At 35.0% G+C, this 22,510-nt stretch overlaps 1 protein-coding gene across 1 annotated transcript; it reads left to right on the forward strand.

Annotated features, from left to right (window-relative positions):
• The first annotated feature begins 713 nt into the window (after positions 1-713).
• On the forward strand, positions 714-21,737 carry LOC128617396 (uncharacterized). The gene is made up of 18 exons (XM_053640495.1): positions 714-899; positions 4,194-4,499; positions 6,347-6,652; positions 7,083-7,391; positions 7,626-8,004; positions 8,621-8,748; positions 9,876-10,009; positions 13,870-14,188; positions 14,271-14,561; positions 14,910-15,215; positions 16,178-16,459; positions 16,575-16,865; positions 17,210-17,515; positions 18,083-18,379; positions 18,499-18,825; positions 19,577-19,900; positions 20,977-21,264; positions 21,574-21,737. Exons 1-18 carry the CDS (start codon positions 779-781, stop codon positions 21,735-21,737), a joined length of 4,878 nt encoding a protein of 1,625 aa, XP_053496470.1. The 5' UTR covers positions 714-778.
• Positions 21,738-22,510: the final 773 nt, after the last annotated feature.

Consider the following 22,510-nt stretch of genomic DNA (forward strand, 5'->3'; position numbering starts at 1 on the left):
TTACAGTAACTGTAAGCCAAAAACAAAAAAGTGTGTAATGAATCTAGAATGTATGAAACTTCCACTTTTTTTAATTAAATGACTGGAAAAGGCTTTGAAAGGCTGCGCGTACAACTAGTACTTTGGGCTTAAGTTGGTTTCTCAATTTTAAACGTCTCCTTTGATCAAAACCTGACGTTTCCGTCTTAAATATATGACTTATTTGAGTCATTAACCCTTTTAACCAATTTATGAAATAAAATGAACCCAACATTTTTGTAAAAATGAAAGTATCCTTTGGGTTGGAAAAACAACCCGTTTGCTGGGTTAAAATTAACAGCCCAACTTGATGGGTTAATTTAACCCAAAATGTGTTCTGTCCTATATTTACCCAGCCTTTGGGCTAAAAATAACCCAATTTTGGTTGTTTTAACCCAGTGTTTTTACGAGTGGAAATAAATAAACAATAAAATTTAGTAGAATGGGGTACAGTAAAATGCGCGTGTATTATCTTATAAGAAAGAGAGAGAAAAAAAATCACTTCTGTTGAAAATGTTTGGTGGGGGAAAAATTGCAGGCACAGGTGTTGTTTTTTGTATTATTGCTCCGAAGTTTTAACCAACGTGATTACTTTGACTACTGGGGAAAAGGAACTCAAGTGACTGTGACCTCAGGTAAGTGTTTTACTTTCACTGTTCCTATTCTTATTCCTATACAATTATCGATTTAAACAACAATTCACTTATTAAAACGCACGAACTCTAAGAAATGGCAAGGCTGCTGTAAGTAGTCCATAAAAATGAGAGAGAAAATAGTGACAGAAACAGATTTTGTGCGGAGAATCGGCCAGTTTATTCACTGTGACTACAACAGCTACTTCGACTACTGGGGAAAAGGAACTCAAGTGACCGTAACATCAGGTAGGATTACATTTATTAGACACGTTTAATATAACCCTAAAAGTTACACCATTTTAGAAAACGTTAGTATACCGGGAGCACTTTTGGTCCCCATATTGTACGAGTAGTGCCGTAAAACTTATCACCGTGACTACTACGGATACTTTGACTACTGGGGAAAAGGAACTTCAGTGACCGTGACTTCAGGTAGGATTATATTTATCAGACAAGTTTAATATAACCTTAAAAGTTACACCATTTTAGAAAACGTTAGTATACCGGGAGCACTTTTGGTCCCCATATTGTACGAGTAGTGCCGTAAAATTTATCACTGTGACTACTACTTTGACTACTGGGGAAAAGGAACTTCAGTGACCGTGACTTCAGGTAGGATTACATTTATTAGACACGTTTAATATAACCCTAAAAGTTACACCATTTTAGAAAACATGTTAGTATACCGGGAGCACTTTTGGTCCCCATATTGTACGAGTAGTGCCGTAAAACTTATCACTGTGACTACTACGAATACTTTGACTACTGGGGAAAAGGAACTTCAGTGACCGTGACTTCAGGTAGGATTACGTTTATTAGACACGTTTAATATAACCTTAAAATTGCACCATTTTAGAACACATAGGCCTATTAGCATGCTCGAAGCACTTTTAGTCCCTATATTGTAAGAGTAGTGTCGTAAACCTTATCACTGTGACGGTGCTTTTGATTACTGGGGAAAAGGAACGACGGTGACTGTGACTTCAGGTAAGAAATTAAAACAACCTCTTTATATTAGACTCATCAACACCAACAATATTAAAAGAAAAATGTTAACAATTTAATTCTGGTGTTAATTAAAATGGGTAGAAAAGGTTCAAGGAAGATGGGGTTCAGCGACCGCATGTAATATGCTGTTATGTTGTAAAACTTAATGAAAATGGCACCTGGTGGTTCTTTAACGCTGAGAAACGCGAACATCCAACTTTTGGGATATTATTTTTGTGAAGACATTGTCAGTAATATATCGATAGATCAGACAGACAGGTCTTTTTGAACGATGTCAGAGTGGATTTGTGTCACTGTGATAATGCTTTTGACTACTGGGGAAAGGGAACCACGGTCACCGTTACTTCTGGTAAGACTCACTCTTATTCGTGTCGTTAAAATAACAATCAACTTTTTTTTCTTTTTAAACTGTTTTCTTATCTGACTCTAGACTCTATTACTGCTCTCTGGGGTTTCAGCATTAGCATGTATTACTCTTCTGTAGAAAATAACGGGGAAATAACACTTCAAGTTCCCTTTAAAAAAAGTTTTTTTTAATGTTAGGTTTTGAGTTTTCAAGGTCCGTTTTAAGTTCACATTATAACGATGTTAACGAGATCGCGTTTTTTCCCCCGCTAAAACAAACACCATATTATTTTTAATAAGCTGTAGGACAATTCTCAGTGTTTATTAGAGAATAAAGTTAAAGTATTTGGTTGCGGTTTTTTTTAATGATGTGCGTCTTAAGTGTCAATAAGCGGGATAATATTACTAATGTAGTGTAGTGTAGTTTAGTGTAGTTTATTGTAGTGTAGTTTAGTGTATTGAGGTGTGCTGTAAGCTTGAGCACTGTGTAACTGGGCTTTTGATTACTGGGGAAAAGGCACAGCTGTCACCGTAACCAGCGGTAAGTAATTCAGCGTTTTTACCGTAAACTTTATTTCTGTGCTCATAAAGCGATATATAATGGTCTCAAATGTAAACCTGAAAAACAAATTTATCAGACGTTAAAAAGTATTTACATAATGTTCATAAAAGTCCTTTTTTCATCGTTATCAGATTGCGAGACGATTATATTTATAGCAGCCTAAGTGAAATATTATTATTAATTATACATTAAATGTTTTGCTCTTGCTTTAAACATATTTGTGTAGACTAATGGTGTAAGTTGTGTGTGTGTTTCGCTTATTCTCATTTACAAATTAATTTAAATTATGTATTTAGCTTTTGCTTTGCGCTTATCCGCTTTATACGAGTCAGTTAGTTCATGTATCGTAAATCTAGACTTAACATAAAACACCGATAGATTCTGTGATGGATTATTTCTGTGAAAGAAAATCCTGACAAATTATTTGAGTGGTTTAGTTTATTCTAATAAGGTCATTCCTAATAATACACTGTTTAAATTATGATTATAATAATTCATATTTATATAATAATACTACTAATAATAATAACAATAATAATACTAAGAAGAAAAAGAAGTAGAAATAATATTATATCCTATAACATTAAATGATATATAGGCTGGTGTATTTAGCCTTTGTTATATGCTTACTATGAGTCAGTTGGTTCAAGTACCTAAGTAATCTAGAATATTAAAAAATAATAATAATAATTAAAAAAAAAAAAGCACCGTTGGATTCAATATACTGTAGTGATGAATTCGTATTCTGCTCTCTTCCGTAGTATAATAATAATAATAATAATAATAATAATAATTATTATTATTATTATTATTATTATTATTATTATTATTATAAATTGCCCTATTTCGATGTAAAATAAACAATATTATATTTTAACCCTCAGTACATTGTTTCGAATCTGTTTTGCGAGACTGAATTATAATATCGTTGTTTTACAAATGCGTTTTTATATAAAGAAATCAAGTTTTATTAGTTTTGTTTGTCTCATGTTTGAAAAATCTCAAGAAGTCGTAGTTTACGAGAACGGATGAAATCGTAAGAAAAGGACGGGTTTAGTGCTCGCACCTGTTTTTCCTTCCACGACATCAATCGTTTGAAATGCAACGAAACTTCATTCAGTTGTAAAACTGCGTTCGAAGTTTGCGCGAGAGCTTGTTTGTATGTATGTATATATGTCGGCTATGTATTTATTTGTATGTTTATCAAGAAATAGAATTGATTGTTGCTGTTATAGGCCTATTTATGGATGAATAATAATTATTAATCATTTGTATTAATGGATTGTAGATAATTAATAATTTAATGTATTATATATTACGTACTTAAACGGTGAGTAAAATGGAGTACAGTGAAAATCTAGGTGTGTTATCTGATTAGAAAGAAGAATAAAGTCCACTTTGAAATGGGTAATAGAGAAAAACAATGTTGATTGCAAAAAAAAAAAAAATGTTGCATTTTTGGCTTCCAGGCGCAGATTAAATGTTGGTTTGTGCTCTGGTTATCTCTCTCTCTCTCTCTCTCTCTCTCTCTCTATCTATCTATATATATATATATATATATATATATATATATATATATATATATATATATATATATATATATATATATATATATATATCTACAGCAGTGCAAAGCGCCCCGAAATCCCTGTTTCCCGTGTGGCAGTGCGGCTCGGCCACAGACGGTTTAATCACTCTTGGCTGCGTCACGCGCGATTTGGCCTCCGCCGACGGACTGAGCTTCATATGGAAGGATGCGAGCGGGAGCGCGCTGACTGACGTCGTGCAATACCCGGCGGTGCAAGCGACCGGAGGGTACACCTCGGTGAGCCATGTGCGCGTCAAGGCTTCTGACTGGAACGGGAACAAGAAGTTCACGTGCGAAGTCAAAAATGGCCTAGGATCTAAAGACGCGTCCTTGCAAAAGCCAGGTAGGCGAGAAACACCTGAAAACACCCTTTTGTGTGTCATTTCCAAATATGCAATCAGTGCTCACATTATTAGGTAACCTACACCTGCCCCATACAAACACTTTACTAAACTTTCCTTGATACTGGGGTGATACAGTCATGGGTAGTTTTTTGTACCTTTTAATCTGTATCTTTTACCTGGAAACATGAATGTAGTGCACCTTTAAAAATAATTTAAGGCACACAATTGGACCTGAAGGCCCCGTGATGTACATTTACAGCTTTATTCTAAAAGCTAATTAAAGGTACTTCACGTGCACCTCCCCTGGTAAAATATACATATTAAAAGATATCAAAGACTTGATTTGATGATGGTACCACCCCAGTGACAAGAAAAAAACTACAATTGTACCTAGATTTACTGACACCGTATTGATGAAATGGTCAATGCATGCACACACACACACACACACACGTACACACACACACACACACGTACACACACACACACACACACACACACACACACACACATCATATATTATACCTAGCAAGCAAATAAACAGTAATATATATGCTAAAACAAATAAACATATTGTTTATTTATGTTTACTATGCTTAAACATTTATGATCATTTTTCAGATATAGTACAGAAGTGTTTATTCTTTATAACACCATTTTAGCTGTAACTCTTAATGAAATTCCTGTAAAACTACATCATTTAAATAGAAAAGTTGAAATCAGCAGCAACCATTGAATTGTTAAAAAAAAAAAAAAAAAAAAAAAGGCTTCTTTTCTATACTGGCACCAATCAGAGTTTCTGGTTATGCAGTCAGAGAGATTAAAAATTCAGATACAACACTTTGTTCCCCACTAGCCTCAAAGATGATATAGATGGTTACAAATTTATAATAATTAGTGTTAATATTTCTCTTAGCTACATATACAATCTAATTACAGTCTGAGTGTGAGCATTATTCTTTAAGAAAATGATGCAAAGGATGTGAAATTTGACTGTAAACAGAATAATTGTCTACAAAAGTTTCAATTCCTTCAAGTCCTTTTTAAAGAAGATGTTGCATGTCTAATCACACTGAGACAGTCTGCTTTGGCCATTTAAAGTGTCTGACTAAAAGTTTATTATTCCTAAAATGTGTATCCATTTTTTTCTGACTTTCAGTCAGCACTGGAACATTTTATGTCCAGAGTCAAACATTTTAAATTCCAAAGCTTACGTATACTGTGTGGTCTTTCTCTGCCAATGCTAAACAAAGCCTGTTCACTTTTTCACCTGTGCCTTATGACTTCTTGCATGCTTGTTGCCACAGTATGTCATCAAAACATATGCAAAAGTTTGCTGTGGCATCAACAGTTCTGAGTGATAAATTAGATTTTACAGACTAATAAACTATAATTTAAGGGTTTCTCAGCCTCAGTTCCAGAGAATTAAACAGTGCAAAGTCCTCTGTCTTTCCATGGTTCTGAAACTGGAGACTTCTTCCATAAATGTTAAATAAATGTCTCCTTACAGAAATTTACAATGTCAATGAATGTAAGCATTTTTTGATAAATAACACATTTTTTAAAAGTGTTTATTATTAGGCTTATAGAATGTCAACTACACCAGTACCTGCATAATTGTTACTATAGAATCAATAACATATCGAGTGCATTAAAACAAAATATAGATAATTTATTAACATTAATTGAGAATTTGACAGCATTCTGATATAAATTTAGATATTATGTGGTATAAAAATAGCATTTTTGTGACCTTTATATACTGTGGCAACACAATCTATTTCTAAACTGCAATACCTGCTGTGCCCATTGCTGCTGCATATGGATCTGTGTGTTTGTTTTGCAGTTGAGAGAGAGCTCCATGCATCTCTGCTTCTAACAACTCCAACCCAAACAGAAATAGACAATGGAACAGCTACCTTCATCTGCTTAGCTACACCATTTTCACCTAAATCACACACATTTAAGTGGACTCTTGAAAAGGCAGACATCAGTAATAAGGTCAAAGAGAACATAGTAAGCCAGAATAAAGGTAACTTCACTGCCATAAGTGTTTTGGAACTCAGCGCCAGTGAATGGACAAGCTCAACTTCTCCAGTTAAGTGTGAATTCCAGCAGAAGAACCATAATGTGTTGAAAGAGGCGAGTTATGGTATGTATTATATTATTCTATTTCATTTTTAAAAAATTTTTAGCAACTTTCAATTTGACAGACCATCTGAACAGCTGTATTACTAACTTCTTCAAAAGATGATTTAAAACTTCCTCTATCTGGGTTTTAGCTTGATAGTATACTTACATGATAATATTAGGATCTGTTTTTGATGAAAAACTACAACGCACTTGCTAAATGCTGTAAATGTAAATTTGCTTTAAAGTAATGATTTGCATTCTAGTTTGAATAAAAATGTCAATTATGTATCAGTTATATGTTTATTTATAATGTAATGTGCACTAAAACTCTAGATTTTATGGCACATTTTCAGATTATACATTCCCTGTGTTTTTTTGTTTTTGTTTATTTGTTTTTTTAAATACTCCTTTGCTTCTTTAAAAAATGTATTTCTACAACTTCTTTACAGCACCAGGTGACACAAAACAGCCACAGGTGAAAATAATTGGACCTTCCACCAAGGACATTCTGGTCAAAAGAGCCGGCCAGCTCGAGTGCAGGGCCGAGGGAGACTTGGGTTTCAAGAGCATTAAATGGCTTATTGGAAGTCAAGAGATCTCTTCTCTATCAGGACCAAATGTATCTTCGAAAACGACGGTTACACTCCAAACCCGCATCAGTTTCGAAGAGTGGAGCGATGGCACCGAATTCACCTGTGAGGTGGAACATGAAGCATTCACTCAACAGTATGAAAAAGTATCCTTCAAAAGGGAAAATGGTAGGAAATGCTTTTACTACTTATACATATTCTTGCTCTTAATTTGTATGAAAAAGCTATGAGGATTTTTAAGAAGCAGAAAATCTCATTTTTAAAGGTATCTAATTATATTGAAATTATATGCTAATTATTTTTGTTTCGTTTACATATGACCAGTGTTCCCCAACATACGGAAACAATGCAAGAGAAGGAAACAGAGCATATTTTGACTTAATTGTGATTTCATGTTTATAGGCAATCCGGAATTCCCCAAGGTTTACTTGCTCGCTCCACCAGAGAGCTCTGGTGAATCAGTGACCCTGACTTGCTATGTTAAAGACTTCTACCCTAAGGAGGTGGCTGTGTCTTGGCTTGTTAACGATAAACAAGTGGAAGAAGTGGGCGGCTATGAGCAGAACACCACTGCAGTTATCGACAGAAACAACCTCTTTTCAGTGTACAGCCAGCTGATTATCAAAACTGCAGACTGGAACAGTGGCAGTTTGTTCAGCTGCCTGGTTTATCATGAGTCCATCAAGGACTGTGTGCGCCACATATCCAGATCCATCGCTAAAGATTCAAAAACGCCCACCTTAGTGAATCTCACCCTGACCAATCCCCAATCTTGCTCTACGTATTAGAATTTGTGTTGTCTGCTATTAATGCTTGATTTATTTTCATTTTTGCCTCATCTTTTATGTCTTTTTTTTTTTTTTTTTATTAATGCAATGTCATTGTCTTGATGTCTGTCTGATGCTTGTATGTCCTTGGTTTTTGGAACATGTCTAATGCAATAATACACTGAAACAATGACAATAAAAAAATCCTTCAGCATGTACCCTGTGCAGTACGGTAATATTATATTACACTGACTTTAGACATCATTATTGGACCATATCCTAAATATGGATTGCATAAATCAATGCCATGCCTGGACTGGCTTTAAGTTAAGACATTTTACTTACAGCTGTTTTAATGCCCTCTTTCATCATATTCTCAACACATCAGCCTTTAAGCAAATAATTTATATGGGCTTTAAAGAGCTTTCAAATATCTCTTCAAATAGTTTAATAAAGTTTAAAGAGAAATCCATTAATAAACTATTCATTCTGTTAAATATAATAGAGAATGCTCCAAAGCTTTCCCCCACAATGTCAACTGTGTGTGTGTGTGTGTGTGTGTGTGTGTGTGTGTGTGTGTGTTTGCATTTTTGTAATATTTTTGTCAAGCTTTTTTTGTTCTGTGTTCAGTGACGTAGTAAATATATCCTCAATTACTGTTTTATCTGCAACAAGCCAAGACATCCGGCCTCTCTCTTTCATGTGGAGAACTTTTTCCACCATTTTCCTTGAAGGGTTGGGGGTCACCGGTTTCATGTGTAACTTAGCAAAGCTACATGCATAGCTTTCATAATAAAAATGCACTGAAATATTGACATAATATAATGATACGCATTCTGAATTTTAGATAAATACAAGCAACCTGTCATGGCATTTTTTGTTTTTAGAACCTTTTGCTGATTTTGAAGTTACACCACTTTGATAAGGCGCCACTTAAACACTAATTTTCTTCCCAATCGTGAGATAAATTACTAAGACTATAAATCCATGGATTAAAGAAAAGAATCACACCTAAGAAACCTATTCAAGAAATAAAATGCAGATATTTGCCATTATATTAGCCATAATGGTTTTGGTTGCAATATTTAAAAAAAATAATAAAAAATGCATTGATGTGTAAGAAATAAAACACTTTAGAAAGTGCTTTTATACAGCAGATATACATAATAGCTATAGATAAGATAGATAAAGAATAATAGATTAGATAATAGAATAATCAATGATGTGATGGTGTGATGCAGACTGACGTGAAGCACAGTTACAAAAGTGTGACTTTTCACATTAGTGAGAAAATGCAAAGCTGAACATTCTAAAGACATTCTTATGTCAGAAACCTTAAAATTACAGCTTACACACTAAAGACTCCTTCCATAAATATTAAATAAATGTCTCTGTACAGAAAACAGGACTGTATCAGCATGTACAGTACAAACATTTTTTTAATCTGTTTAGGTGCATGTTACAATAGAAATAATAACATTAAAACAAGCACCTTGTAGTCAGAACTACTGTCAGAGCTGATATTATTTAAAAAATCAACAACTTCTTACCAAGCGGAGTAGAGAATTCAACAGCACTGTGGTATGAAATTAAATACTAAATTAAAAGTGCCAATTTTGGCTATTTTAAATGTACACATTTTTATTTAATGAGAGCCAAAGCTTATGTAATGTTGTGAAACAAGTCGCATGAGACTGGCAAGGGAAGATTACATGCTTCATATTTAGTACATAGAGTCCACTTTTAATTCTTCATACTGTGTATAGTGTGTAAGTTGCTGTGTACATCGTTTATATTTAGTGTGTAAACTGCTACATGTGTACTTTCTGTTCCTAATCTCATCATATATAAATGCCCTTAAATGAATGTGTGTCTATGCCAACAGTTTGCCTATGGTCGACAGAGATCTTCCACTATGAGATGGAGATGGATGATGATAACATGGCAAACACTGCCTTAACATTTGTATTTCTCTTCCTCATCACCCTCTTCTACAGCATTGGAGTGACTGTTTTCAAGGTAAGACCTGATCCAGTAAACATAAGCAGGGTGAATTCAGGTATACTGGGACAAACAAACAAAAAAAAAGTATTATGCAATTTTTTTTTTACTTGGTACTTGGTTATATACTCTCACAGACTCATCCTGAGGTTTATTTTTTTTAAATAATGTCACATTGTTACTGTAAGAAATAAATCATAAAATCGTATTAATTTGTAAAATCCAATTGGTCAAAAGGGGTCATGTTTTAGTAGTTAATAATTAACTTTTTGTCATGCTTTTCTACTGTGACTTTAACTTAATCTGTTCTTATGAATAGAAAAGATCAGTTATATAATTGGAAAGTCCTGAAGATTCTCTCAACCCTGTTAGAGCAATACAAAAAAACAGTATATAGTTGAAATTTGCTAACTTTTACTTACTGAGTTGTCTTTATATACAATAATGTGAAAAAATATGTACATCTAATTGAAATCATTGGCTCTTTTTCTTTTATTTTTTTGTTTTTTACATATTTGAACAAGCAAACATTTGATCATCTTTGAAACAGTGCCTATTAATAAAGTTGATATACTTGAACAAAACCACAAGGAAACATAGCTTTTTCAATCATTTATTCAACAGAAATCTGAATAAACTATAAAAATCTGAATTTGAATATTCTGAACAGATTTCTTGCAAGTACTCTCCATTTCAAATCCCTCCATTTCAATGACATTCAAATCCAGGCTTTGACTAGGTCATTCCATTGCCCTCCATTTCCTCTTTTTGAGTCATTCCTTGGTGGATTTCCTAGTGTGCTTAGGATCATTATCCTGTTGAAAGGTCCACTTTTGGTTCATCTTCAACTTTCGGACAGATGGCCTCACATTATCTTCAAGCACCTTTTGATATGATACAGAATTCATAGTTGAATCAATAAATGCAAGCTGTCCAGTCCCTGAGGCAGCAAAACAACCCCACCCCATAACATTTCCACCACACAGTTGGTATGAGGTGCTTCTCCTGAAAACCTCTCTTTGGTCAGCACCAAATATGTCTGTTGTTACTGTTGCCAAACAACTCTATCTTTGATTCGTCTGTCCAGAGCACATTGTTTCACAAGTCTTGGACTTTGCCTATATGCTCATTGGCAAACTGTTGCAAATAGTTTTGCAAAGGCTTTTTCCTGGCACACTCACATGCAGGTCAACTTTGTGCAATCTCTTTCTGATTGTAGAAGCATGCACTTTGACACCAACAGTTGCAAGCCTTACTAGCAGATTCTATGATGAAATTTTGGGGTTCTTGGAGACTTATTTTTTGCATCAGACAGTCTGCTCTTGGGTTGAATTTGCTGGGACGACCAGTCCTGGACAAATTCGCCGTCGTTTGAAATCTGCGCCGCTTGTAGATTATTTTCCTTACAGTGGAATTATGTATTTCAAATAATTTGGAGATGCTTTTAAATCCCTTGCCAGACTCATAGGCATGATGACACCACGTTATCTAGATTGGCATTATGACACCACACACCTCAATCACAAAGGGAAGACCAGATAATAGATATGAGAGGGGTATAAATGAGACAGGTTCCACCTGCACCCCCTAAGCATGTTCTAATCACTGGCACCCAATCTTGAACACCTGATTCTAATTTTATGTATCAGAAGGTGTGATAAATGTAAAGGGGTTTTTACTTTTACATTTAAATTGTGAGAATTACTATAAAATGTCAATTCAATGTGTCATTTGATAGAGTGTATCAACCTTATTAATAGGCACTGTTTCAAAGAGGATCAAATGTTTGCTTCTCCAAATATGTAATAAATAAATAAATAAATAAAATTCCATGCAGTATATTTACTTTTACACATGACTGTAATATGTTATTAAAAACATCATCTAGCCTAACATGAGTATACTACAAATAAATAACAGTTTTAATGTCATTAAGGATCAAAATAAATGTCTAATGAAAAAATTATAAAGAAAAAAACAGTTTTAAGCCTTTTTAGAATATGATAGACATGTTTCTTACACATGCAAATAATCAACACCTTGAAATTGTCAGAAATGTATTGTGTGTTTTGTATTTTGTTTATTTAATGGCAGGAAAACTCTGACAATGTGTAAATTCAAAAACTGCCCCAATATATTTGAATTCACCATAAAAAAGAGAGATACTTATATACCTATATATATATATATATATATATATATATATATATATATATATATATATATATATATATATATATATGAATATACAGTATACTTTCATATATTATTTCATTATGTGAGTAACAAAGAGAATATATTGCTGTACCACATGATAAATGGCTACGTTTTTTGATCTAATCAGTTTTAAATTGTGATTTCAGGTGAAATGAGTACAGAAACTACAAATGGAAATAAGTTTGGTCTGTTCTCTGTTTCTTCATTATACTGTTCTGAGTTATACTTTCTGTTATTCTCTACTAGGTATTTTAAAGCGGTAAATACTTTTGGACATTTAAATGTTGGACTTTTTTTCATGCATTTACTCAAATCTCAAATAAATATTTGACAAAAATATGCAATTAAAAGTCTAATTGTTTTCTGTATCTTTATTTGAATTATAGTCAGCCTTAAAGTATAGTGTTTATTTTATTAGTTTATATTACATTTATATATTTTATTAGTTTTTATTAAAATTATTAAGCTGTTTCGATGACAATAGTGTTTCTCTCAGTTTGCTGTTGAAACATAGTAAAACTATTGAGTTATATTATTTATTGATCTTTTTAGCTAATTTATCTTTATTTCTGCATTATTACAAAGGCTTTATCATGTCACTGAGCAAAAAGCAAAAAGCACTCTTTACATAACAAGCAAAACACTGCATGTAAATGGTCTAATCATGGATGTAAATGTAGCACTTCTTCCTGTGCAGGTGTGTTTCACTCCATCTCAGAGATGCAGATGATTTTCACTTCTTCTTTTGGAAGATTTTGCCGTTTATCTTTGGCCTGCTTGTTGCCTAACGCTCCCATCCGCTGTTTGCTGTGCTCACTGAAGCCTGTCCTGCACTCCTTCCTCTAGCCACACCACAAAACACAAAAAACTGTGAAACAAAACGTGCATGCACACACACACACACACACACACACACAAACAAAACAAAAAAAACAAACTAGTTGTTCTTTAACCAGGCCTGGCTAGTACCATCTAAGAAATTAATTTAGCTTGCTCTGTAGATTAGATTTATTACTATCAGTTATGCAGAAGAAATAAACACTGGTTTAACTTTTAACTCTGATAATGAAGTTGTTTGGCTTTGCTGCAGCTTTGGAGACAGAAAATTAAGAGAAAGGATGTTGCAAATTTCCAAGAACAAAAAATAAGCAAGTATTTATTTTTAGTTCTTTTGCAGTGTCGGATTATTGAAATGATCAAACATAATTGGCCAGTAAATTTGCTTATATTCACTCACCAATAAGGCAGTGTCACGTTGTGCTCAATGTATGATTTTCTCTCTTGTTTTAGGTGTTCAACTTATGACCTGACTGTCACAATGCACTTTTCTGAAAAAATTATTAAATATAGCTTTCGATTATTTATCGACACATATAGTAGTGCCATCTTCTCTGATTTGTGCCAGGAATGTTTGAAACAAAGTTCCTTCTGGAATATGACATGTACTCATATTTCTTTGAGGACTTCATCATCATCATCATCATCATCATCATAATCAATATAATGTTTATAGTACAACAATATAACAGTTTTAGTGTTCCTTACCAAAGTGTTGTGCCAGTATCTTAATACACTTCAAAATTTTAAGTAAAACATTCAAATTTTAAGGAAGTTCTATTAAGCACTAAATATATATGCCATGTTCTTGAATTGTTTTTATCTTACTGTTTATAGCTCAGCGTGTGACTGAGCCCAACATCACCATGAGCACCAGTACAATGGACAACAACGTTAATCTGCTTTGTTGGTTGGATGGTTTTTCTCCGAAAAAAATAAGTGTTGAGTGGTACAAGGGTAATACGTTGCTCACAGAGAAAGCAACCATGAAGATATTTGAAAGTCTCAACAATGGAGAAAAGACGTTTGATGCACTGAGCCAACTCAGCATTAATGCACAGCAATGGAATGAAGGCACAGAGTTCACCTGTAAAGCCACACACAACTCCAAGATCTTCAGTCAAACATGGAGCAAGTGCAAAGGTCAGTTCCACAGAAAAACACTGCAAAATAAAAATCTTCCATGATGTCTAACTGTAAGTGAACAATCTCTTACATATTGCAGCTGAACCGACATCCAAACCACTGATACGTCTGGAGAAGCCTGGTCTCATGTCAGTATTGACAGATTCAGAAGTAACAGCTTCCTGTGTTGTTGAAACTGTGCACAATACCAGAGTGTCATGGTTTGTAGATGGAAGGGAAAACACAGACAGAGCCATCTTGAAGACACTGGACGGGAGAACTGTTAGCAACCTGACTATCTCTACAGACGAATGGAAAAACTGGCAGACAATAAAATGCACCGCTGCACATCTATGTTTTGGCACAGTAGAGAAGACAATTAATATTCTAGGTATGTTCTGTATATAATTTAAAATTATATCATTAGGGGCAACTTAAAAAACACAGTTTACAACTTATTGCTATTTGTGGAAATCAGTCACATGATCAAATATTTTCTACTATATACAGCGTGTAGATAGATAGATAATTAGATAGATAGATAGATAGATGTGTTTTTCCAGTTTGTCCCACATATATTAGTTATTTAAACAGTGATTAGAGACACAGCATTTAGATGCATGGGGGATCCTAAATGCCATGTGTGCACACATTAGGTTCCACGTTGGAAAAGTAACTTTAAAATATTTCACTTTAGTGAAACATTTTAACTCATAAGACTTTACCTTATGTTCCTCAGAACCTGTGCAGACAACTCCTACAGTGGTGATCAGGAGGAATCTGGCAGACATACTGAAGGGAGACAGTGCAGTACTGGAGTGTGCTGCAAGAGATCTGCCCTCTGGTGAGCTCTCGGTCATCTTACAGGACAATGGAATAAAGGTCCTTGAACCTCAGTATGTGGATCTGCCCAAAGGAGTGGACATTCTGACTGTACGCTTCACTGTTCCCACAACACTCAGAAACAAAAACCGAGGGTTCACCTGTCAGATTCAGCAAAGCCGTTCCAAACAGTGGACGTCCAATTCTATAGAAAACCTTTTTGGTAAGGAACATTTTAATCTCAATCTCTAGACCATCTGAATACTGGCAATATTTACAGGTCAAAATAAAACTGAAGTGGGGAAAAGGAACACTGGCAGAAATGCCAGCACAGTCAGCATGGGGTGTGAATTCTGGCTCTCAAATTTCATCAATTAGCACATCACTCGAGTTCATACTGTAACTGGTCTCAATTTGAAATGTACATGGGAATGTTTTTTTTTATTCCTCACTTATGCAGTTATTAGTGTTGTTGTTATTTGTCCATGATATTTCTTTTTACATACAATTGGCTATAGTTTCAAATATAGGGATCCTGATTCCTCTATTCTAGAGCTGTAGAGCTATCTCGCTGCAACATTTTGACACTGTGATTTTAGGAAATACATCTGTAAATTAATCATAATTAAAGATGGTCGTGAAGGGGTTAAATTTCATGAACACCATTTAGAAACCTGTATTTTTAGTTTATATGAACCCTGATTTTTAGTGGAAAAAATAATAAAAAATAAAAATAAAATGGTTTATTAGGTTTCCACTATAGAAAGTGGGGTTTATAAAAAAAGGGAAATGTATAGTACATCATGATGACACATAAATTCACACAGACATATACACACACAAAGAAACAAGCTTTTCAGGGATGTATGACATGACATAATTGTGAAGTAAGCGGAGCATAAGCCTTCCGCAAAGTTGCAAAGTTTCAGATAATGTGGTGTTCATGAGTGGACAAAAAAAATGACAAACATTTTTTTGTTGACTTTTCATATATTTATTACTACAGTTAAAGAGAAGCCATGTTAATTATGCTTTTTTTTTTCACAAAAATCTAAATATAAAAATGACATGTGACCACAGTTAATTTTTTCTACCAGTAATGTCTTGCCATGAGGTTGTTTAAATTTGTTTAGCCAGAATTCATTTTCTTAGATTTCATGCTATAATATTTGTGCTTCTTTCCAGGTGACCCTTCAGTGGAACTTTCAGCTGTTTCCAGCACTGATAACTCTGGATCAATTACACAAAAACTTATTTGTTCTGGAACTGGATTCAACCCACAAATTAAGTGGCTCCATAAATCTGTGCCAAATGCTCTTAAAGAAGTGATGATGCAAGGAGATGGACGTGTGAAAGTATCCAGTGAGATATTGGTTCAACAACAGGAGTGGAATAATGATTGTGTATGTGAGGTCAGTGATCAGGATAATCTCAAACCTGTCCAGAAGAGCATCAGAGTTTGTGCAGGTATTCTAACAAAGGACTATTTATCCAAAAAGTTCATAATCTTACAATTTCATTAAACTCCATGAAACAGATGTAAGTGAATAACTGTAACAGAACAATCTCTTGTGTGTTGCAGCTCATTCAAATGTCAAGCCACTGATACGTCTGGATAAACCTGGTCTCATGTCAGTATTGAAAGATTCAGAAGTAACAGCTTCCTGTGTTGTTGAAACTGTGCACAATACCAGAGTGTCATGGTTTGTAGATGGAAAGGAAAAAACAGACAGAGTCACCTTGAAGACACTGGCCGGGAAAACTGTTAGCAACCTGACTATCTCTACAAACGTTTGGAAAAACTGGCAGACAATAAAATGCACCGCTGCACATCCATGTTTTGACACAGTAGAGAAGACAATTAATATTCTAGGTATGTTCTATATATAATTTTTAATTATATCATTAGGGGCAACTTAAAAAACACAGTTTACAACTTATTGCTATTTGTGGAAATCAGGCACATGATCAAATATTTTCTACTATATACAGCGTATAGATAGATAGATAGATAGATAGATAGATAGATGTGTTTTCCCAGTTTGCCCCACATATATTAGTTATTTAAACAGTGATTAGAGACACAGCATTTAGATGCATGGGGGATCCTAAATGCCATGTGTGCACACATTAGGTTCCACGTTGGAAAAGTAACTTTAAAATATTTCACTTTAGTGAAACATTTTAACTCATAAGACTTTACCTTATGTTCCTCAGAACCTGTGCAGACAACTCCTACAGTGGTGATCAGGAGGAATCTGGCAGACATACTGAAGGGAGACAGTGCAGTACTGGAGTGTGCTGCAAGAGATCTGCCCTCTGGTGAGCTCTCGGTCATCTTACAGGACAATGGAATAAAGGTCCTTGAACCTCAGTATGTGGATCTGCCCAAAGGAGTGGACACTCTGACTGTACGCTTCACTGTTCCCACAACACTCAGAAACAAAAACCGAGGGTTCACCTGTCAGATTCAGCAAAGCCGTTCCAAACAGTGGACGTCCAATTCTATAGAAAACCTTTTTGGTAAGGAACATTTCAATCTCAATCTCTAGACCATCTGCATACTGGCAATATTTACAGGTCAAAATAAAACTGAAGTGGGGGAAAAGGAACACTGGCAGAAATGCCAGCACAGTCAGCATGGGGTGTGAATTCTGGCTCTCAAATTTCATCAATTAGCACATCACTCGAGTTCATACTGTAACTGGTCTCAATTTGAAATGTACATGGGAATGTTTTTTTTTATTCCTCACTTATGCAGTTATTAGTGTTGTTGTTATTTGTCCATGATATTTCTTTTTACATACAATTGGTTATAGTTTCAAATATAGGGATCCTGATTCCTCTATTCTAGAGCCGTAGAGCTATCTCGCTGCAACATTTTGACACTGTGATGTGTGTAAAATGCCTGCTTTCTGTAAATATGACACAGGAAAGGTTATTTTATTCCCTTCACATGAGGGGAAATACATTTTTGCTATGAAATGTCAAGTCAAGAGATGACCTGGATCAGCCATAAAAACACAAAATAAGGTGGTTTAAATCTACATAGCCAGAAATGAAATCTTTACATTTCATGGTCCTCTCCAGGTGACCCTTCAGTGGAACTTTTAGTTATTTCCAGCGTGGATAAATCTGCATCGGCGACACAAAAACTTCTTTGCGCTGCAACTGGACTTAACCCAAAGATAAACTGGCTCCCTGAATCTGAGGTAAATGCTCTCAGTGCTCTCAGTAAAGTAACAGTGGATTCAGATGGACGTGTGAAAGTGTCCAGTGAGATTTCGGTTCCACTGCAACAGTGGAATAATAGAGTTATATTTACCTGCCGAGTCAGCGATCAGGATCCTCTGAAACCTGTTGAGAAGAACACCAGTATTTGTGCAGGTATTCTAATAACAGCCTAAATATCAGAAAAGTTCATGATCTTTATACAAAAAATACAAATCTTACACGTATGTATGTGTCTGTACATCTCTACACTAATGTCATTTCTTTATCTCCAGTGACTCCAGATTTTGCTCAGAAGGCACAGGTTTACCTGTTGGCTCCCTCCATCAGTGACATGAGAGCAAATGATCATGTCTCTGTCACCTGTCTGCTATTGGGCCACAGGCTCAATGACTTCTCGATTGTTTGGAAAATAGGAAAGGGCATCACCTCTCAGGGTGTGACCACACAACCTCTCAGAGTCCACAGCAATGGAACAGAGAGTATCCAAAGTGTTCTAAAGGTTCCAGCTGCAAAGTGGAACGCATACACAACTGTTTCCTGTGAAGTGACACACCTCTGCTCCACCACGAAAATGGAGCACACCATCTCTAAAACCAGAGGCAAGTTCTCACATAAACACCGATCTCTAAGACCCATATTTATTCTTTTGTAAAAAATAATAAATAAATAAAAAGTTTTTATTTTTATGAATATTAATAGTCATAAATATGATTTTAGTCCATGTCACATTGCATTAATTTATTATTTGCATACACACCATCAGCCAAGATAATAATAATCGACGAGGTGATGCAGTTACTGCCCTGAAGTTGATTTTTTTTTCCTATAACAGCATGTCTCAAAGTGTTTTACCTCTTATATCACAGCATAGTTATATGCAATATTGTGGAATGTCTGCAAAACAAGTTAGTCAAACACAGCTATAAACAGTCATATTCTCACTTCCTTTTGGAGATAAGAAGACGAAAATGCTGTGAAACACAATGTCCATCCTTCAACTTAAAGCAGCAGCTTTACCTCTGACTGTTACAAAGCACTGACACTGGAGACTCCTTCCATAAATGTGAAATAAATGTCTCCTTAGAGAAGCCTTGACCATACCAATGATTAAGAGTTTTTCTTATTATATTCTTTATTATTTGATAAGTCCCTTTGAATTAGCTGTTACTTTAGAAATTATCACGTTTTAGAATGAGCACATTAATATAAACCTGTGACCTGAACATCTGACCAGTCAAAATGAAGAATTCAGTGGCATAACTGTGATACAAATTTATTGCTAATTAATAAGTTTTAAAGAACTACTGCAATTCTGAGTTGATATTAGCTCTTTTTTAAAATTATTTGTAGCCCCAGACCGCAAAAGTCCCACCGTCCGAATTCTCGGTCCCAGTGATGACGATCTGTCAGGAGCTCGTAACACAAATCTTCTCTGCTTGGTCGACGGCTTCCGCCCTGCTGATATCTCTGTGCACTGGGAGCTGAATGGCAGCCGGCTGGATGCATCTCAGTTCATCAACAGTCCAGTCGGCAAAGCCTCTGAGTTGGGTGATTATTCCATGCACAGTGCACTGATATTACCAGCATCAAAAAGAGAGAACAGCACTTTTTCCTGTGTGGTCAGCCACGAGTCATCTGAAAAGCCAATCAGGAACTCGATTAACAACATATACGGTCAGTAACATGTCATATATTAATATTTGATATATATATATATATAATATATATATATATATAAAATGTGTCACATGTATATACTAAGCAAGAGACTATTTTAAAGATAATTGTATAAAATCCAAATAAGCTTTACAGATCTTTATTGGAAAGGGTTTAAACAATGTCTTTCATGCTTGTTCAATGAATCATAAACAATTATTGCACATGCACCTGTGGAACAGTCCTTAAGACACTAACAGTTTACAGGCGGTGGGCAATTAAGGTCACAGTTACAATAACTTAGGACACTAAAGAGAGCTTTATACTGACTCTGAAAAACACCAGAAGAAAGATGCCTAGGGTTCCTGCTCACCTGCATGAACATGCCATAGGCCTGATGTAGGGAGGCATGATGTGGCCAGAGCAATAAACTGTAGATGTGTCCAGAGCAATAAACTGCAATGTCTGTAACGTAAGACGTCTAAGACAGTGCTACAGGGAAACAGGAAGGACAGCTGATCGTCCTTGCAATGGAAAATTACACGTAACCATGCCCCCCCCCAAACGTGATGGAGAACTTGCAAATACCTTGGTGGAAGAGTGGGGTAACATCTCACAGTGAGAACTGACAAATCTGGTGCAGTCCATGAGGATGAGATGCACTGTAGTACTTAAAGCAGCTGGATACTGACGGTTACTTTTGATATTGACCCCCCCACTTTGTTCAGGGACTCATTATTCCATTTCTGTTCGTGGGGAAACTTGTTCAGTTTATGTCTCAGTTGTTGATTATTTTTATGTTAATACAAATATTTACACATGTTAAGAAATGTGCTGGAAATAAAAGTTGAATGTGAGAGGATGTTTCTTTTGCGTGTAAAAAAAAAAAATTATATGTATATATAATATATATATATATATATATATATATATACACACACACACACACACACACACACACACACACACACACACACACACACACTAATATCCAGTTATCCCATTAAACCTTTTCCACTATAAGCAATATCTGACTGCTACTATCACTGAAATCTATCTTTTTTTTCACACCTCCCTCCTGGTTCATCATCCAGCCTCTGTGACTGAAAATGCTCCCTCTGTGGAGCTGCTGCAGGGTCAAAATAAACTGGTGTGTCTGGTGTACGGTTATAGCCCTTCAGCTATTAAGATCACCTGGCTCCTAAATAGTGTGAGTGTACAGCATGATGACAGCACTAACAGCTCTGCCAAAAGGCCTGATGGGAAATTCAGCATTAAAAGCCATCTGAAGGTCCAGGCCTCTGAATGGGCACCTGGTGACACTTACACTTGCCATGTCAAGCACATCACTGGCATCGTCACTCGCGACATCTCCAAAAAAGGTGACTTTTTTCCTAGAATCTTGTAGTCCTAGGATCTATCCTGTATCATGTACAGTTCTGTTGAAGAATGCTAGCAATGTTAGCTTTGGTGTTTAATTCTACAATAGACAAAAGTTCAAATTACTCAACAGCTACTGACCAATCAGAATCAGTATAAGTTTCAGTATCAGTATCAGTTTATCTGAGAACAAAAGTAAACTTTCCACTTGATTTCTTGAAGTAGGAGTATGAAGCAGATCTGTACTTCTAGGTTCTCTTTAGGTTAAAATACAGTGACAAAATAACTAAAAATGTCCTTTGTTCTTACAGAATTTACTGAAGAGACGATATACTTTGATGAGAACAAGTCTGAAACTAGCACACTGGATCAGGCTGAGGAAACCTGGAACATGGCCTGTGCTTTCATCATACTCTTCGTCATCTCTCTCCTCTATGGATGTTCAGTGACTCTGGTCAAAGTGAAGATTGCTTGATCAGCTGTTTAGGTCACCATTTAGAGTTTAGATGAAGACTTATGTAATGCTTTATGGCTGTATTTTTTTTTAAACGAAATTTTTTTATTATTATTTTTTAAGTTGATAAAAGCAAGTGAATAAAAAGAGGAGTAAAAAATAACTTGTTACTTGATTATTTTTTTACAGCTGTTTTTCTTTTTTAGTCTTATTCAAATCAATGATATATATTCAAAACCATTCATTAATTTTAATTACATTTGTATTATCAATGTTTTTTTTAATCTATTGTTAACAGCAATGCCAGTATACTTCTGATTATTAATTATTCACTATTTCACCAGATGATGGAAACATCTCAAGTTTTCTAATCAAAATGTAATAAATGAATGAATAAAATAAAATTCATATACACATGTACATCCTACAACTGACTCCCTGAGCATTCTTTCAGTTTCTATAACTACATGTTTCTAATGTACCAGAAAGATATTTAATGTCTTGTTTTTAAAGATTTCTGATATTCTGAAAGATAAATTATTATAATGTGCTATTAATAGGCTGAGATTATCAATAATAGTCTATAACTGCTAGTCTGACAAAATATCAAAACTAAAATGTCATTAACATGCAGACAATCCTCTCCTGTTCCAGAAGTGACAGACTATTAAGTGAACTTGTAAGCCTGCACATCACCTGCCTCTCACATTATAAGAGTGTAATGTTACACTGTTTTGCTGCCTAAACTTCACACTTAACAGTGTGAAAGAACCACATGTTTATCACCTAAACCA

This window comes from Ictalurus furcatus, chromosome 2 (assembly GCF_023375685.1).
Source record: "Ictalurus furcatus strain D&B chromosome 2, Billie_1.0, whole genome shotgun sequence".
NCBI lineage: Eukaryota > Metazoa > Chordata > Actinopteri > Siluriformes > Ictaluridae > Ictalurus > Ictalurus furcatus.